This window comes from Bombus affinis, chromosome 5 (genome assembly GCF_024516045.1).
Source record: "Bombus affinis isolate iyBomAffi1 chromosome 5, iyBomAffi1.2, whole genome shotgun sequence".
In the NCBI taxonomy this organism is placed as follows: domain Eukaryota; kingdom Metazoa; phylum Arthropoda; class Insecta; order Hymenoptera; family Apidae; genus Bombus; species Bombus affinis.
Genome location: NC_066348.1, coordinates 15,871,973 through 15,886,447, shown reverse-complemented (window position 1 = coordinate 15,886,447; position 14,475 = coordinate 15,871,973). Strand labels below are relative to the sequence as shown.

General features: G+C 46.3%; 1 protein-coding gene across 1 annotated transcript in view; it reads right to left on the bottom strand.

Moving 5' to 3' along the window:
• The window catches only part of LOC126915965 (histone-lysine N-methyltransferase MECOM-like), a 57,961-nt gene extending 46,163 nt beyond the window's left edge, over positions 1-11,798 (bottom strand). Inside the window, exon 1 of the mRNA XM_050721249.1 lies at positions 9,723-11,798. Coding sequence (XP_050577206.1) covers positions 9,723-9,759 — 37 coding nt within the window. The 5' untranslated portion in view covers positions 9,760-11,798. The remainder of the gene's footprint in view (positions 1-9,722) is intronic.
• Between the last annotated feature and the right edge of the window lie 2,677 nt (positions 11,799-14,475).

The window sequence follows — 14,475 nt, the reverse complement described above, 5'->3', positions numbered from 1 at the left end:
TAATATTTCATTGACCTATACCAAATTACCAGTTTCGCTATATCAAAAAGATAGAAGCTGGTTCGGCCAAGTAACGTTAAACACAGTCAATGAATAAGAAAATTTCCGAAGTGGTCCACGCCAATGAAAGGATCATCCTCTAATGTATTTACACGGGGTGGAGACAGCGCCGGGAGAGAGATGTCTATGGGGGGGAGATTTGTCACCCTGTATACGGAACGATACGTGTCGTACACGGACCACGTTTGTATCACCATTGTCATCCGAGCTGAAAGATTAAGCTAATTTCACACATGTCCGCCCGCTTCGCGCCATTCACTTACATTCACGCTTGACAGTTGACAGTGTCGCGTGACATAATATGAAACTATGTTCGCCTGATGAATGACTATATCAAAAGAAGACGTTCAAATGACAACCATTATTCTTCGAGCAAATTAATACAACATTTGTTACACCGAGCAAGCATACGTCCGAGTTCGACGTTCCTTGCACGTTCATTTTTCAATACCTCGAAGATTCGTGGAATATCCAACTTCGTTTCACTTCCAGAAAGCAGCTAACGATGCTCAGATAAAATCAAAAAAAGGCGACCGGACAGTTGTCCGTGGAAGATGGCAACATCTGCTCGGGTGTGCCGCTCGATTAGTTAGGTTCTGTCCGGCTGATCGGTTGAACACGCGCGAGACACGGCTACTTGCTTCTGCAAGAAGATCCCGCCTACATCCTTCGGGGTTTACGATTACGTAATGTTCTACATGTGTCCTATGAGGACGTCCACACGTGTCCCTTTCGAGTCACATATTTTTTTCTTCGTTTCCACTCTATATTAGTTCATCTCGTTCTACGCTACAGAACAAGATATTACGAAAGATCTTGACAAGCTTAACTTCCATTCTTCGATATTATGAACCTGAAGAAATCAACGACTTACAATTGTCGAAGCTCGCTTCCACCACTCCTTGTATTGTCCAATATTGTCCAAACACAGTGTAAAATAGGTTTGAAGATGTAAAGATTAAGAGAAAGAAAGTGAAATATATTGGGCCGTGTAATCTAGCGATGGAGCTCTGGCTCACGGTGCTTTCTTCATTCCCACGCGACCTACGACCTGCACGAATCCTTCGTAACGTCCCATCACGGTTTCGAACAAGTGGCAAAAAAAAGAGAAAGAAAGAGGTGTTGGTACGAGGATTTTCGAGACCATCGTTGTGTCCTGGCAAGAGTGTCATTTGACACAGTCCTAAACCTGATTCGCGCCACAAGCTGATCCTCGCTCTTCTTCTCCGTGTCCTTTCCTTCCTTGTTCTTTCTTCCCTCCTACCCTCGTCTGTATCTTGCGAACTGCCAGTTTTTGTCTCGTAGTGCCCGTTCCCAAGCAGAGAACAAACGAGAGAACCATGTATACATGGATGGACTTACGTAATTGTGTGCCCACGCAAGAATCCAGAAGCACGCGTGTAGGTAAATACTTGTGACGCGTACAAATACCATGCACGAGCGACCTGGTATACATAAATAAACTTCCATGTACTGGCATTGACGTATTTCGTCGTACAGGTACACATACACCCACGGTTTCAAACGGGCACACGTACGTCCAAGGGTTGAAACGAGTTTGTGCGAAAATACACGGTCTGCCGATGTGTTGGGTTATACGGAGACGTGTGCGAACACGCACGAAGTCTGTGAGCGAAACTGCGAGAGGCGGGTGATCACGATTCCCAGAGCGGAATTCAATTGAAAGAGCGGTCCGCGAATCTCTCGTAAAGATAAGGAGACCACCATTCAAGGGAGAATAGAAACGTGGCGTAGAAAGACATTCGAAGCCGAAAGACATCTCCAAGTCCACTGAGAAGATAATAAACTCCCTTTTGTATAAGTTACTCGATAAAGTGGACTCTTTCTCAGGGACAATGTTCTTGTTCGCAAGAAACTGATCTTCCGCGTGAACGTGTTTAATAAAACGATTGATTTCTAGATATCGTGAAAGCTTTCGATAAAAAATTGTCCAACAAGAAATGATCAAAATTGTGATTTTCTCTCGGTTAGACAGCAGTTCTCGCACACTGCGCGTCGTAACGATGAACCTAGACGCTTTTCATTGAAATAAATATGTATTTCGTTACGAGGGAAATTCTGAACGAAGCCTGTACTGATACCAAATTGAATTCCACTGCGCATACGTATCCACCTTGCCAGAGGAGCATTAGCCTCGTGCACGTACCTCTGGGAGGACAAAATAGACGCAACAGTCGTACGTGCCTTGAAATGGCAACATGTTTCTCGGTATACGTGTTTATTCTTTCCTCTGTCACTATACGCTGGTTTAAATATTGCGAGGTATATTCCTCTGGATGGTTAGAAGATCGACGAAAGCGAGGGGAGACGCGTGAATTGGCAGAAAAAGAGACGAGAAGAATTTTCGAGCGAGCGAGCATGGCATTTCGTTTTAGAGGTTTTTCCGTGTCATCTCGTTCCCGTGAGATCATCGAGGGGTAATAAACCACATACTTGAGATAATACGGAATGTACTATGTTGCGGTAGAAGTGGCACTAAGAAACCAGAGAGAGAGGGGGAGAGAGAGAGGGGGAGAGAGGTACCATTAAGGTACGAAAGAAATACGCTATTGGTACGGAGCACAAGAAAGGATCGTTTATTAATCGAATACGAACGTATCGATTTTAAAAGCAAAAGGCTGTCAATCTCGAAAAACTGCGTAACATCATCCTCGCGCGCGTAAATTTTCAAGCGTCGTAAAAGCCGAAGTGTCTGGCGTCGTGATACACAAACAGCGGGATACAGGCACAACTATTGTACTGGCTGTGACCAGGGAATGATCGTAAAATCGTGTGGTTATCGATAAATCTTTCGAAGCTGTCTAAACAAGATCTACGATCGACCGGGCGACCACTTCTTTTTCCAGGTGGAATAAGAGCGATCGGGGCACAAGGTGTTCCTGGCTCGACAAGGACAACCGAGGATAAGCGTTTCTCTTTAACCGCGAGCGAGCGGTAATTTAATCGCCTGCCTCGCAGTCATTACGATCCAAGCTGGTTTATGCAAAATTATGCGTCGGTCCTGCTCCAATGAAAATTCACATACCTACGCACACGTCATGCATTTCGTAGCCGATGCGGTACAACGTGGTGCAGCAACAACGTGGCAGCGCGCTAATGCGATAGACGTGCTGGAGGGTAGGGGGTGGTGGTCGTGCGCGATGTGTCGTGTGTCGTGTGTAAGAGGTTTTCCTCCTTCGACGTTGTCGCAACGTCGCCGACTAGAAGTGGCAGCGCGAGGGAGACGAAGACGGAGGCGTAGAACACGGAAAGCAGAAGGAAAAGGAAGGTAACGAGGGGAGTATCGAGAGGAAGAAAGATAGAAGAACCGAGAAGGGAAGGAAGGAAAAGGGTAGAAGGAGAGAGAAGGAAAAAAAGGAAATCTGTAGAGCTAATTCGCGTGCGAGATAACGCGGTGCCAGAGTAAGGTTGTGTGTGCTATCGTTGAAATGGTCTCCGTCGAGTCACGGAGGGGGTTGGTCAGGGCAGGGAAAGGCCACTGTCGACTTATGCCAGGGGGTGGTAAGATGATCTTATCGCGTCCTCTCTCCCTCTCCCTGTCCTTCCTCCTTCATTTTTTCCGCCACTACCTTTCACTCCCCTTCTTTCATCTTGCTCCTTCTTTCACCCCTTTCTCCTTCCTTCTCGCTAACTACTTTTATCCCCTCCTACCCCTGATGACAATATCGCGTGGCCACTGAGATAACCGGTCGTGTCATTCCTACATCGACTACCTACTTCTCAGTCCAACTAACACCGAGCAGGTTCTTCGTGTGACCGGTGTACTCTCCTCGGTAGGGACACTTTTGCGTTGCACGAGAGCCGAGTACATGGTCGAAAGCCGATTGTCATCAGGAAAATCTTACGCTTACGCTGGACACCAAGGAAATGAGAATGGAAGTTATTATGTTACGGAACAGGGGGAGGCGCTTGACGTTATCGAGAATTCGATTCCCTTTAATACTAGATTCATTAGACTGTTATCTGATGGAAGACTAGGGCCCACGTTGTTAAAGTTATCTGCGAGCGAAAAGAATGTTACGTCTAAATTACACCACATTCGTGGTACCCACGAATTATATTCCCATGTTTTACATTTTATGTCGAGAGAACTGTTAATGCATTTTTACCTACCGCGTATCTATATTTTGTTATTTATCTCCACGGCGACATCCATAAGAATATTAACCCTCGAATCTTACGCGATCGGTGATGGGACGAATCAGCGCGACAATTTATGCTATCGGTTACTAATTTTTCTACGAGTCATAGGAGGCGTCAGATCGATTATAATCCTAGAACTCTGGCCCAGTTCAATGGAAGCCGAGATTGTGAACTGACCAGCGAAAAGTGATGGTAACGTTGACGGGAGTAAAGCGCTGGTGGTAGTGGAATGACGTTGCGGGAAATGAGTCTCGTAAAACAATGCTAGACACGCGAACACTTCGAGAAAGTGGCCCGAGTTCACCCTTCCAGCAATCGTGAACTCGCTTCTGAATGTACGTTCATATCATCTCGGCCAAGTGTCCTCGACATTAATTAATGTCCTATCGATTTATCTTCGTGATTCTCGCGTTGCATGTCCCCGGTTGGTGCATGCATTTCAAAGTTATAAATGCCGCCGGCCAACTAAAAACTTTTCTTTCCACGCACAAAATGCATTCGATCTTTACGCGAACATGGGATAAAATCAACGTTATTCGCCGTGACAACGAAGAGTTAAAAAAATCGTGCGAAACCGAGAAGAGTGGACGTTCGTTACGGCAGAAGACAAGAACGACGAGGATAGCTCTTAATGTATGAAAGTTCATGCACGAACACGCGTGCTCATCCGTTACGGTATTCTACTCTTTCTGGCTTCGCGTACGTACGCCTCCGCCGAACGCTCGTTTCGCCTTGGTTCTCTTCACGCGTGTGAATGCCATACCGAGAACCGTCGAAATAAAGGAAGATTTTTTAGTTTCAATATCTCCGTCGCAAATACGACCGATGACAGTCGCCAGTATTATCGCTTCTTATATAATAATTGTGTAACGATCTTTGGTAGAATATTCAAGTAACTCACCGAGCGTCAAGCGAATGAAAAAGCATCGGCATATAAATAACCGAGCAGACGTCGTTATTTATCAGTACCATCGTCGTGTATCAGCTTTTCATTGTTACAATACGTCAATATTTACGTTCTACGCTTCTAAAGTATTTTGTCTAACGCGTAAAGTCGTAGAACATCTTTTATCTTCCTTTATGTCACTTTCCGCGAATCTAACAGAGAAATGGGAGGAGGGGAAAAAGGGAGATAATAGTAAAAGATTATAACAGATCGAATAAAATCCTTCGAATAAAGTTTTCATATGCATGGATAGAAACAAGAAGAGTGTATTCGACACGGCTCCTTTTCAGGCGGGTTCGAAATATCGAGGCGAATAAATGTTGACTTTAGCTCGCTCTAGTACTCAGGCAATCGCGTAGCTCGCTGGTACGACACGTCAGTCGTATTCAGGCGCTGCGCGAGTACCTGTCTGCCGCGCGATTCGATGCAGAAGCCCGGCAGTCGATTCGCAAATCGAGAATTCGCGCACTCTTCGTGATTTTTCTACTCATTGAACGTCGACCAATGGTGAACGAGGTAACGAGAATGCGTGAAACACGGTGGATTGGCAAAAGTTTCGCGCGGGATTATGAGTAAGAAGCGGATATTTATCAGGAAAACGATCGTTGTGGTGGAAAGGAATCCCGATAGCGGCGGTACGGCACGATGGATGCCTAATTAGATGATTAATCGTTCAATAGCCAGCTCCGGCAACAATGGCACGCTTATCGCTCGATCGTGCTTTTGGATGGCAACATACGGTGCCCTGAAGCCTAAATTACACACCTACACGGAGGACGAATTTTGTTGGTCGCGAGCCTAACCCCGATCGAAAAATTGTCAGATTTGTCGATCAATAATATTTACGCGGATCGTGATGGCTACGTTATACCGTAGATTAACGTTCTAACCGAAGCGTAGGGCACGAGGAAATTCAGCACGGAAACAATTCTACCTTGAACGACCAATTATCGGTATTATCGCTAGTGGAAACGTAGCTCGATGCAGAGGGATCTAGTCGCTTTCGATGCGTTTGTCCGTCGCGGCTGATTGGCCGTGTTTGTTTCACCCCGGCCTGTTTGCATTCCACCGGAAACGGCAAACAAATGACAAACAGCGGCCTTATCGTTAATTGGCGAAGGCGAGAGCCGGAAAGAAAAGAGTCAAGGAAGACTTGCGGAATTATTGCCGAGCGTTGTTAGGGGGAGGGAGCAGAGGCTGGAAGAAAAGGGTGAAGAGGAAAACCGAAGAAGGAGCAGAGACGATTGTTCGTGCTTTCTGTTATCGGATTTGCATGGCCGCGTGCAGTTATTCGAGTGGGTATTGTTGGTATTTTAATTCATACAGCTCGAATCGATCACGTCCAGTCGTCCAATAACCGTGCAGTACTTTCCCGAACCTATGACGTCACGACGGATTAGTATCCTACGATTTCATTATCACTCTCTGCCACCCCTTCGTCTATCCTTTCGCGACGATTCCTTCCACCGTCCTGGAAGGGCTCGTTGCTCGATCGCTGGGCAGCACGATCGTGACTAATTAACTTATAACGGTCGATACCTCGGTCGCACGAAGTGATCATTTCATTAGTCGACAAGCCGGCATCGTTAGGAAAAATTCAAACTGCTTGGAATTGTTCGCGTGACTTTCAAACGTATTATGCATATGTTGTATTTGTATGCAAAACGTAGGTACGTGACAGAAATTTATTGGAATACTGTGTCACCGGTGAAACGTAATGCTTAAGTATCCTTAAATCCATCCCTCGCGAGACTTTCCCGTTCTTGACGGAGCAGCTGAACGATAACAGAAACGACAGGAAATTTTCGTCAGCGTACCGAGATATAGCGAGCGACCTTATTATTCTCCACGTAGGTCGAGCGAATCGAGAAGGAAGACGTTTTTAATTGGGACTGTCCGGGGTTGGAAGCACACTGTACAAGGTACAAGAAGAAGAAGAAGAAGAAGAGGTGGGATCGGAGGTAGCAGGAGTCTCCCGCAAGACGAGAATGGACTGACCTACCTTAGGATCATCCGATCTATTCAGGCTTTTTATTCAATCGTGCTCTCTCAGGATGCGAGACAAAAGCACCGATGAAACAGAACCTCTCCCCCACGCTGCCTACCTCATTCCACGGCACTCTGTGCGTATGTTTCGTTGGCTTTGTCTCCTCTCGGATACGACTTCCGGTGCCGCGGCTAGACTCAACCCTCAATGGGATGATGCGCCTTTGAAACGGGTGGTAGGTGGATTCCGCGATTATTCCTGCGGTTTGCCCGAAATGGCCCTCTTCTCTTTCTGCTTCCTATCAATTTCAAAAATTCCCTGTCTATTTTCGAGCACAATGCATTTCAGAAGAAACTCTGCTTCAACGAATGTTGAATCGGAGAAACCGATAGCTCATCGCGATCGGATATCGAACGACTAACGGGAAATCTTTTCCTTTCGACGTAAACTCCGAACTTCCACCGTCGTTGGCAATTCTTACGAGCAACCGTACACGAGAAGATGCATTTCGTATAGTTCGTTATAGCAGAAGTACGCGGTGAGAAGTCAATTGTCCTGCTACGCCACTGAGTCCTCCCTTTTTCCACCTCTTTCCTTTCGTGTCTCGTCCGAGTTCGTTCTCGGCGAAACAGAGGGTAAGCTCGTGGATGGATGGTCTATTGTTTCGTCGACTCGTGAGTCAAGCGTTAACGGATTTTGTCTTACAGATTACTAGATCCCTTGAAACTGCCTACCGTCGTCGGAGCGTGGCAGACCGTGGGAAGCGGGAGCTTTATTATAAATCGCGAACACGATATAAATCATCCCCCGTGCAAAACGCTCAGCCCGACAGCCATTCCGGAGAAGCAAAGCGGCAATTCTTACTTCTCGACAACGACGTCGCTGGATTCCTCAAGTTGATACGGTTTTTATTATGAAATATGAATCTTACGCGAAGCTTCTCATCGACGAAATTGAATAATCTTTCGGCTGTGATTTTACGAAGTAACATATGGAACAACGTAAGGGACTTTAGACACAAATACCTACACTCCTCGTTCCCTAAAACGAGCTATCAATGTCAAAATATCGCGCAGGGATACCGAGAGGGAAGGGAAAGGAGACCGAGTGATCGCGTAACCGTCTTTCATCAATTTACCTATCGTCCCATCCACGGGCTCCGATAAAAATTTAGCCGCGCGCCGCCATTCAAGATACAACAATAAATTAACATTGGCTCGCTGTACGGCCGAATCTTTTGTAAACGAAGCGATGCTGTATTGTTAACCGTCGAACAAAGGAAGATCGATCCGCATTCTTATGGGACAAATGTTCTTTGACCGTTCGAAACTATTCAAAATGTTGACCCTTGGTTAAAAAATATACGTGCGTGAACACACTCAATGACCATGTTTCACAGAAACTCATCGAACTTGTTGACTTTTTTTCAACGAGTTACAATTTAGAGTACCGTTCTGGGTTTGACTAATTTTCATGAAAAAATTGAGAATGAAAAGCCGTAGCAATTTTTCGCGTGATTTTCACAAACTATGGAGAGACTGGCGAACATGGTGACAGGCAAGAATGGGCGGGACTTTTGAAAGGAGATATCAACGAGGAGGAGGCGGAGGACGAGCAGAGTGACTAGACAATACAGGAAAAGAAGAAATGATATCGACGTTGTGAGTGCGCCAGCGCGAGGACCGCCTACTGCTCTTTCCCGTGTCGTTTTAACGACACGAACGATACCATTGTGAACAATGACACGTTAACGCCGTAATTTTATCAAAACTATAGTACATTCATTGTTTGTCCAATGTTTACAAGTAGTAAGGAAGAGCGTCGAAGTATTGTTTTATCGCTCGTTTTGAAAATCGCATTTTAAAGTTTGAAAACTCAAATTCCCGTTAATTGGAGAAAATCTACTGGTACGATTTCGAGTTTGTATCTTCTCACGGTTACCATTTAAAAAAATGCGCAGGGTTGAAGCGTAAACTCAAACAGGTCCAAATTATAGACAATGAAACAGGAATTGAAGATGTACATTTTGCTATTTAACATTTTCTATTGACTACTGGATCCATTTAGTGAAAATAAAAATTGTCAAACTACTGATTTAACATAACGAAATCGCGAGCTGCGAACGTACAAGTTCGTTTTGATACGATAGTTCTAAGAATCAGCGTTATATAGGTTCTTACCGCGGTATAGTTTTATAGTCTCGTCGAGTAAGTTCCGCGGAAAAAACTAATAATGTCTACCGTTTTAAACATAGCAATTTTCAGAACTAAAACGAAATAAATTCTTCCCTCTCTATCATTTTTACGAACGTACAATATCCAATCTTAAAAATAAGGAATACTTTTCAAATTACAGGATGAGAATTACTTAATAACAATTACTACACCCCGCGAAGCTCCGAAATTTTTTTATTTACCCTACCACGTGCGTGGTATTCCGATAAAATTTTGACCATCGTTCCATCATTAAAATAGCAGCTTTATATCGGAGTCCACTTTCAAACGATATTTACCATCGAACGTTAACCCTCCGAGAAGACGAGAAGCACGCTGACAGATTACTTACCCTGTGGCAATCTTCTAGCCACCGGCTTGGATCTCATCGCTGCACGGCGGATGATGAATTCAAAAACAAAACACTAATTGTAAGAACGCTGACAGTCCTCCGAGCCATGCGAGTTTATGCACGATCGTTTTATCCTGTCAATTATTTCACTCTATCCAACAACCTCCTTCCCCGTTCGTAGAAACAGTTCGTTCGATTAAACCGATCAAAACGTTGTCTATACCACAAGCTTCTCCCTTTTCTTTCTCTCCGGGTTCACTCAGATCGATGATAGTACGATAGAATTCTCGGTGGTGGTTCGAGCCGGACACTGCGAAGGGTGCACAAAGAGAGTCCATTCCGTCACGCGGGTTCCGGTACACCGGGTCCCCCGGTTCCTCGGTGATCCGACGGCAGCGTCAGTCCGTCCGACTGGGATCCTGACGTGCGTTGGATCTGTCCTCCGACAGTGGAGGCTTCTCCTGTCCTCCGCGTCTCCTCCTTCTCCACCACCTTGTCCTCCACCCTCGCGACTCTGCCTCTCCTCCCCCTCTCCTTCCACACTCCCTCCAATCTCTTTTTCTCTCTTCCTCCGCCTCCCCCGCTCTCTCTCTCGTTCCTCTCACCCTTTCGCTCTTTCCCTGCTCTTGCCGTCTCTCCCTCGGTGCCACGGTTTTCGCTCCGCCGCTACCTCTGCCGTTACACCACCGCTTCTTCCACCCCTTTCTCTCTCCTCTTTCTCCCGACCGTGTTGCTTCGTGTTACTCTACTACTACGGGCCACTACTACTACGATTACTTCGCCTCCACCTCCGCCTTTTCCACCTTCTGCCTCCTGGCCTTCCCCACCTGCGGAGTCGACCTGCTCGCTTCCCCACTACCTAAGCAATCCGGCTCTGCTGTCCACCAATGATCAGCCGCTGTCTCTCCACCGCGTTCCTCTCTTCCTACGAGAGCGCAACCTCTCGTTTCTTCGCTCCCGGGCTCCTCTCCTATCGAAACCTCCGTCTAGCCGAAGCTACTGTAGCCTATCGTATGAACGAACAAAGATGAAACTCTTCCTTCTAGTTTCTCTGCCTAGATCCATCCTGAAGGATTCCTGGTAGGCGAAACTGTTGTCGGTATACATAGCGATATAATGGTCCGTCAGTGGCACATTGAAGTTTTTGACAGACGCAACGCTGGACCTCCCATGCAGACTTCCGGATGCGAAACACGTGTCCGTAATGTTTGTATTTGATTAACGTTATCGATGTTTATGGCAGGTTCGAAAAAGAAATATACGATTATATCATATCTTTGATATCCCCGAGATTGCGTCTTGTGCAACATTTTAAACATCTCGCCACTCTGCTCGGTGCTGATTGATGAGCTTGTCGGATGCTGCGTTTGGTCTTTCGTCGAGTTAAAAATTCGAAACTCGATGTATCGTTTGCAACAATGACGGTGACTTGGTAAGGAACAGGTGTTCACCGCGTGCAGTCTCTTTTGCTGACGATACAGATCACCGAATCGCAACTTTGTCCGGCTGGAAGCTTATCGCCTCTTGCTGCTGACGTGTAGTCTGTAGCCGTTCGATACGAAGTATCTAACGTGTGCACTGATTATAAACATTCTTGTCTGATAATTTGGTTATGTCTCGGCCCATGCTCAAGTTCAACTTTCACATCGAGCATTACGTAACGATACCGTGGTGGTCGAAATTCGATCTCGTCGTCCAGATTTCTCCGACGGTAGCAACGCGTGTTAAAAGAGTAGGAGAAATCGTCGGAAGCACGTTGCCGAAAACACGTGGCGACGAATGGCGCCGGATCGATAGCGCGATCAACGAGAGAGAAGGACACTTTCCATGACGGGTACGTAGCACTTGTTTCACGAACCGCCGCGCCGCTTGCTATCCGCGAGAATCGATCGATCCGTGAATCGGTCCGTTCGATCGATTGCCCGCGGCCTTTACAACTCTCTCGATCGGCGCGAATCGCGTAGCGGCGGCCGTCGCGCGATGGACGACGCGACGCAGAGGAAAAGCACGCGTGGTGCGCGACGCGTCACCAAGAAAATGAAAATCGACGAAGGGAATGCGAATGGAAGTGCCGCGAGTGCGTCGACTTGGAGGCTCGCTGGCTGGCAACTCGGTTCACACCGACACTTCGACTTTGCATTTCTGGGTACGTTCGCTCGACTAGGCGCCCCTCTTCTCCGTCTTCGTCGCACCTGAACACGACCTCCGACCCCACGGATGGTGGTTCGGCGTGAAACGCGCCCGCGCACCCTTCCGAGCGCAGCTCCGCCCTGCTTCTTCGCCCTTTCGAAACCTGGATCGGCACCTCTTCTCCCTTCTTTTTCAGCGTGTGTTTCCATCGGTACGCGTGGAACGTGGAAACACGGCACGCGCGAAGAAAGAAAAACCAACGAGAATTTGGCTCGGTTGAAAGCGCGATTCGAGAATTTTTTACTTTACATCGCGGCCTTTATAAACTCTCGTTTGCGAAAATGCTGATTTTTTTTCCCCATGATCGTTTCTTTCTTTCCGTCGAGTACCTGCTAATCAGGCCAGGAAAATTGTTTTCCAACAAAAGCTGAACATCTTATCGTAAACGAGTGACAAGTTACTGAAATGACAGGACATTCGACTAGGTAGCGATTTACAAAATTTTAATGTGGACATTTTAAGTGAAACAGTTTCACAGACTACTTCGTTCGTAATGCAATTACGTATAGAGTAGAGTAAGTAGACATTATTTTAATGAGAACTACGTGCAGCTCGCACAATCTGCTTATTGGTGACGGTCTGACCGGAGATTCTGGGTTTCGACTCGCTAGGAACGCTACGACGTGTGCGGAGTGCAGAAATATCACGACGTATCGTTGTACGAGCCGCACGCCAATATAGTTCAACGTTTATTTTCATCGCGGGAAATCATAAAAGATTGCTCCGTTCTTTTTGTCGAAAACGAATATTCAAAAGCACATTTCAAACACATATCATCGTCGTCTAATTTTCATGCATTCTTATTTCTTTTACGAGAACTGCGAATAATATAGATCAGTCGAATTGGTATGAAACAGTTGTTCCAGTTTAACACTGACTGAACGTTCCTGGCAAAGTCAACTCGTTCGCCAGTATATGCTAGCTCATGTAAATTCTTTTTCTTTTCGCACGACGATCTGTACCCTTTATTTTCACCTCCATTCCATTTTCTTAGACGCTGCCTCGTCTTGCACAACGACTGGGACTGTTTCGCAGCACACTTTCATCTGGCCCCCCACGCTCCTTTTCGTTCTCCATTCTATTTTTTCTCCGCTCGTTCTCCGAGTCACCTTCTCCGTACGTTTCTCGCCGGCACCCGCCTCATCTCTCTGGCTTTCCTCCTCCAATAACGCCTTCCTCTTTCGCCAGACTTTCTTTGTTTCCCGCTGCACGTGCTCCACCCGCGGTTGTATACGCATAAAAACGCAACCAGTCCCTTAGGGAGAAGGAGAAAAAGGAGCACCCGGAGGAGACCGAGTGCGGCCGAAGGATATGTGTAACTTCGCAAGGCATCCATGTTTTAAATGGATATAGTATTTCTTACGCGGATGCACGCGCGTGTGCACGCTCGCTGCGTTACGTTATGTTACGCTTGCTAACGCGAGGCAGGTGTTGGCCGCTTTAGTTGGCGAGGGTCAACCGAGGAGAGAGAAAGAGGGTGGAACGAAGGCATATACGCGTCGTACGTATCTACGCGAAGTAAACGTGCACACGTTTTCCGCACAAATTGAATACGTGCCTGTCAGTGGCGTAGGAGTCAACGATAACCTCGACTGTCGCGCCGATACAACGTATTGTACAAGTGCAGCAATTCTTTCGACCGACTTCTTCGAGGTAAGATTTCTGAACGAACGAACGTACGAGAAACGGCTGCTCTCTTTCTACGTTTCGCGCGCGTAACTTTCGCCACAATGATTTCCAAACGATTCCGCGTAACGATCGAAGCTTTTCGGGAAAAATAATTGTCAGCCTTTCCACCTTTGTTATGCAATTAATCTCACTTTCATCGTTTGTTCGATCTACGATCCATGGAGTAAGTAACCAGATTGGATTTAGATTTGAAAAACATATTTAATTTTTATAACGTACGACGTATGATCAGGTACCATCGAAAATGAGCGGGCAGAAATGTATATTATTCGATATAGGAGGGAAAGGAATCCGAAGGGTGAGGATCAATCTCTAGGGTAGTTGTACAAGGCTACTCGAAATCTCGAAATCTATAAAGAGAAGGAGGAAGTAGATTTGGCCACTTCTGACCAAAAGGAGAGGTCGCTGGAGGAAGGGATGTAGGAAAGTACCGCTAACGGATGACGTATATTAGGGATACTCTGGTCGAGTAAGGCACCCGAGGATTCCAGGACCCTCCCTGTCCTTTTGCTGGCTATAAAAACCACTCGCCTTCCTTCTCGACCCTTAGCTAAAAGGCCAATCCGCCCTACCACCCTTATCGATCCAAAAGGAACGAGCGTTCGGTTACTCTTCGGCTTGTGGACTCGACTTCTTGCGCGAGACCACCCGGCTTCACCCCCTACCGTCTCTTCTAGATACATCTTTGCGAGCGTAATTAACAGCGCGCTGGTTTTCTTTCGTTCTAACAGGGCAAGACATTTCCTTCCTATTTGACAATTACAACCGTAAAGATGAAATTTTCTATTTATATTCAGGAAGCAATTTGAAAGGGTTTGCTCGATACGAAGAAAATCAAACATCATATATCGTTAATCTGTTGAAAATGAGATTT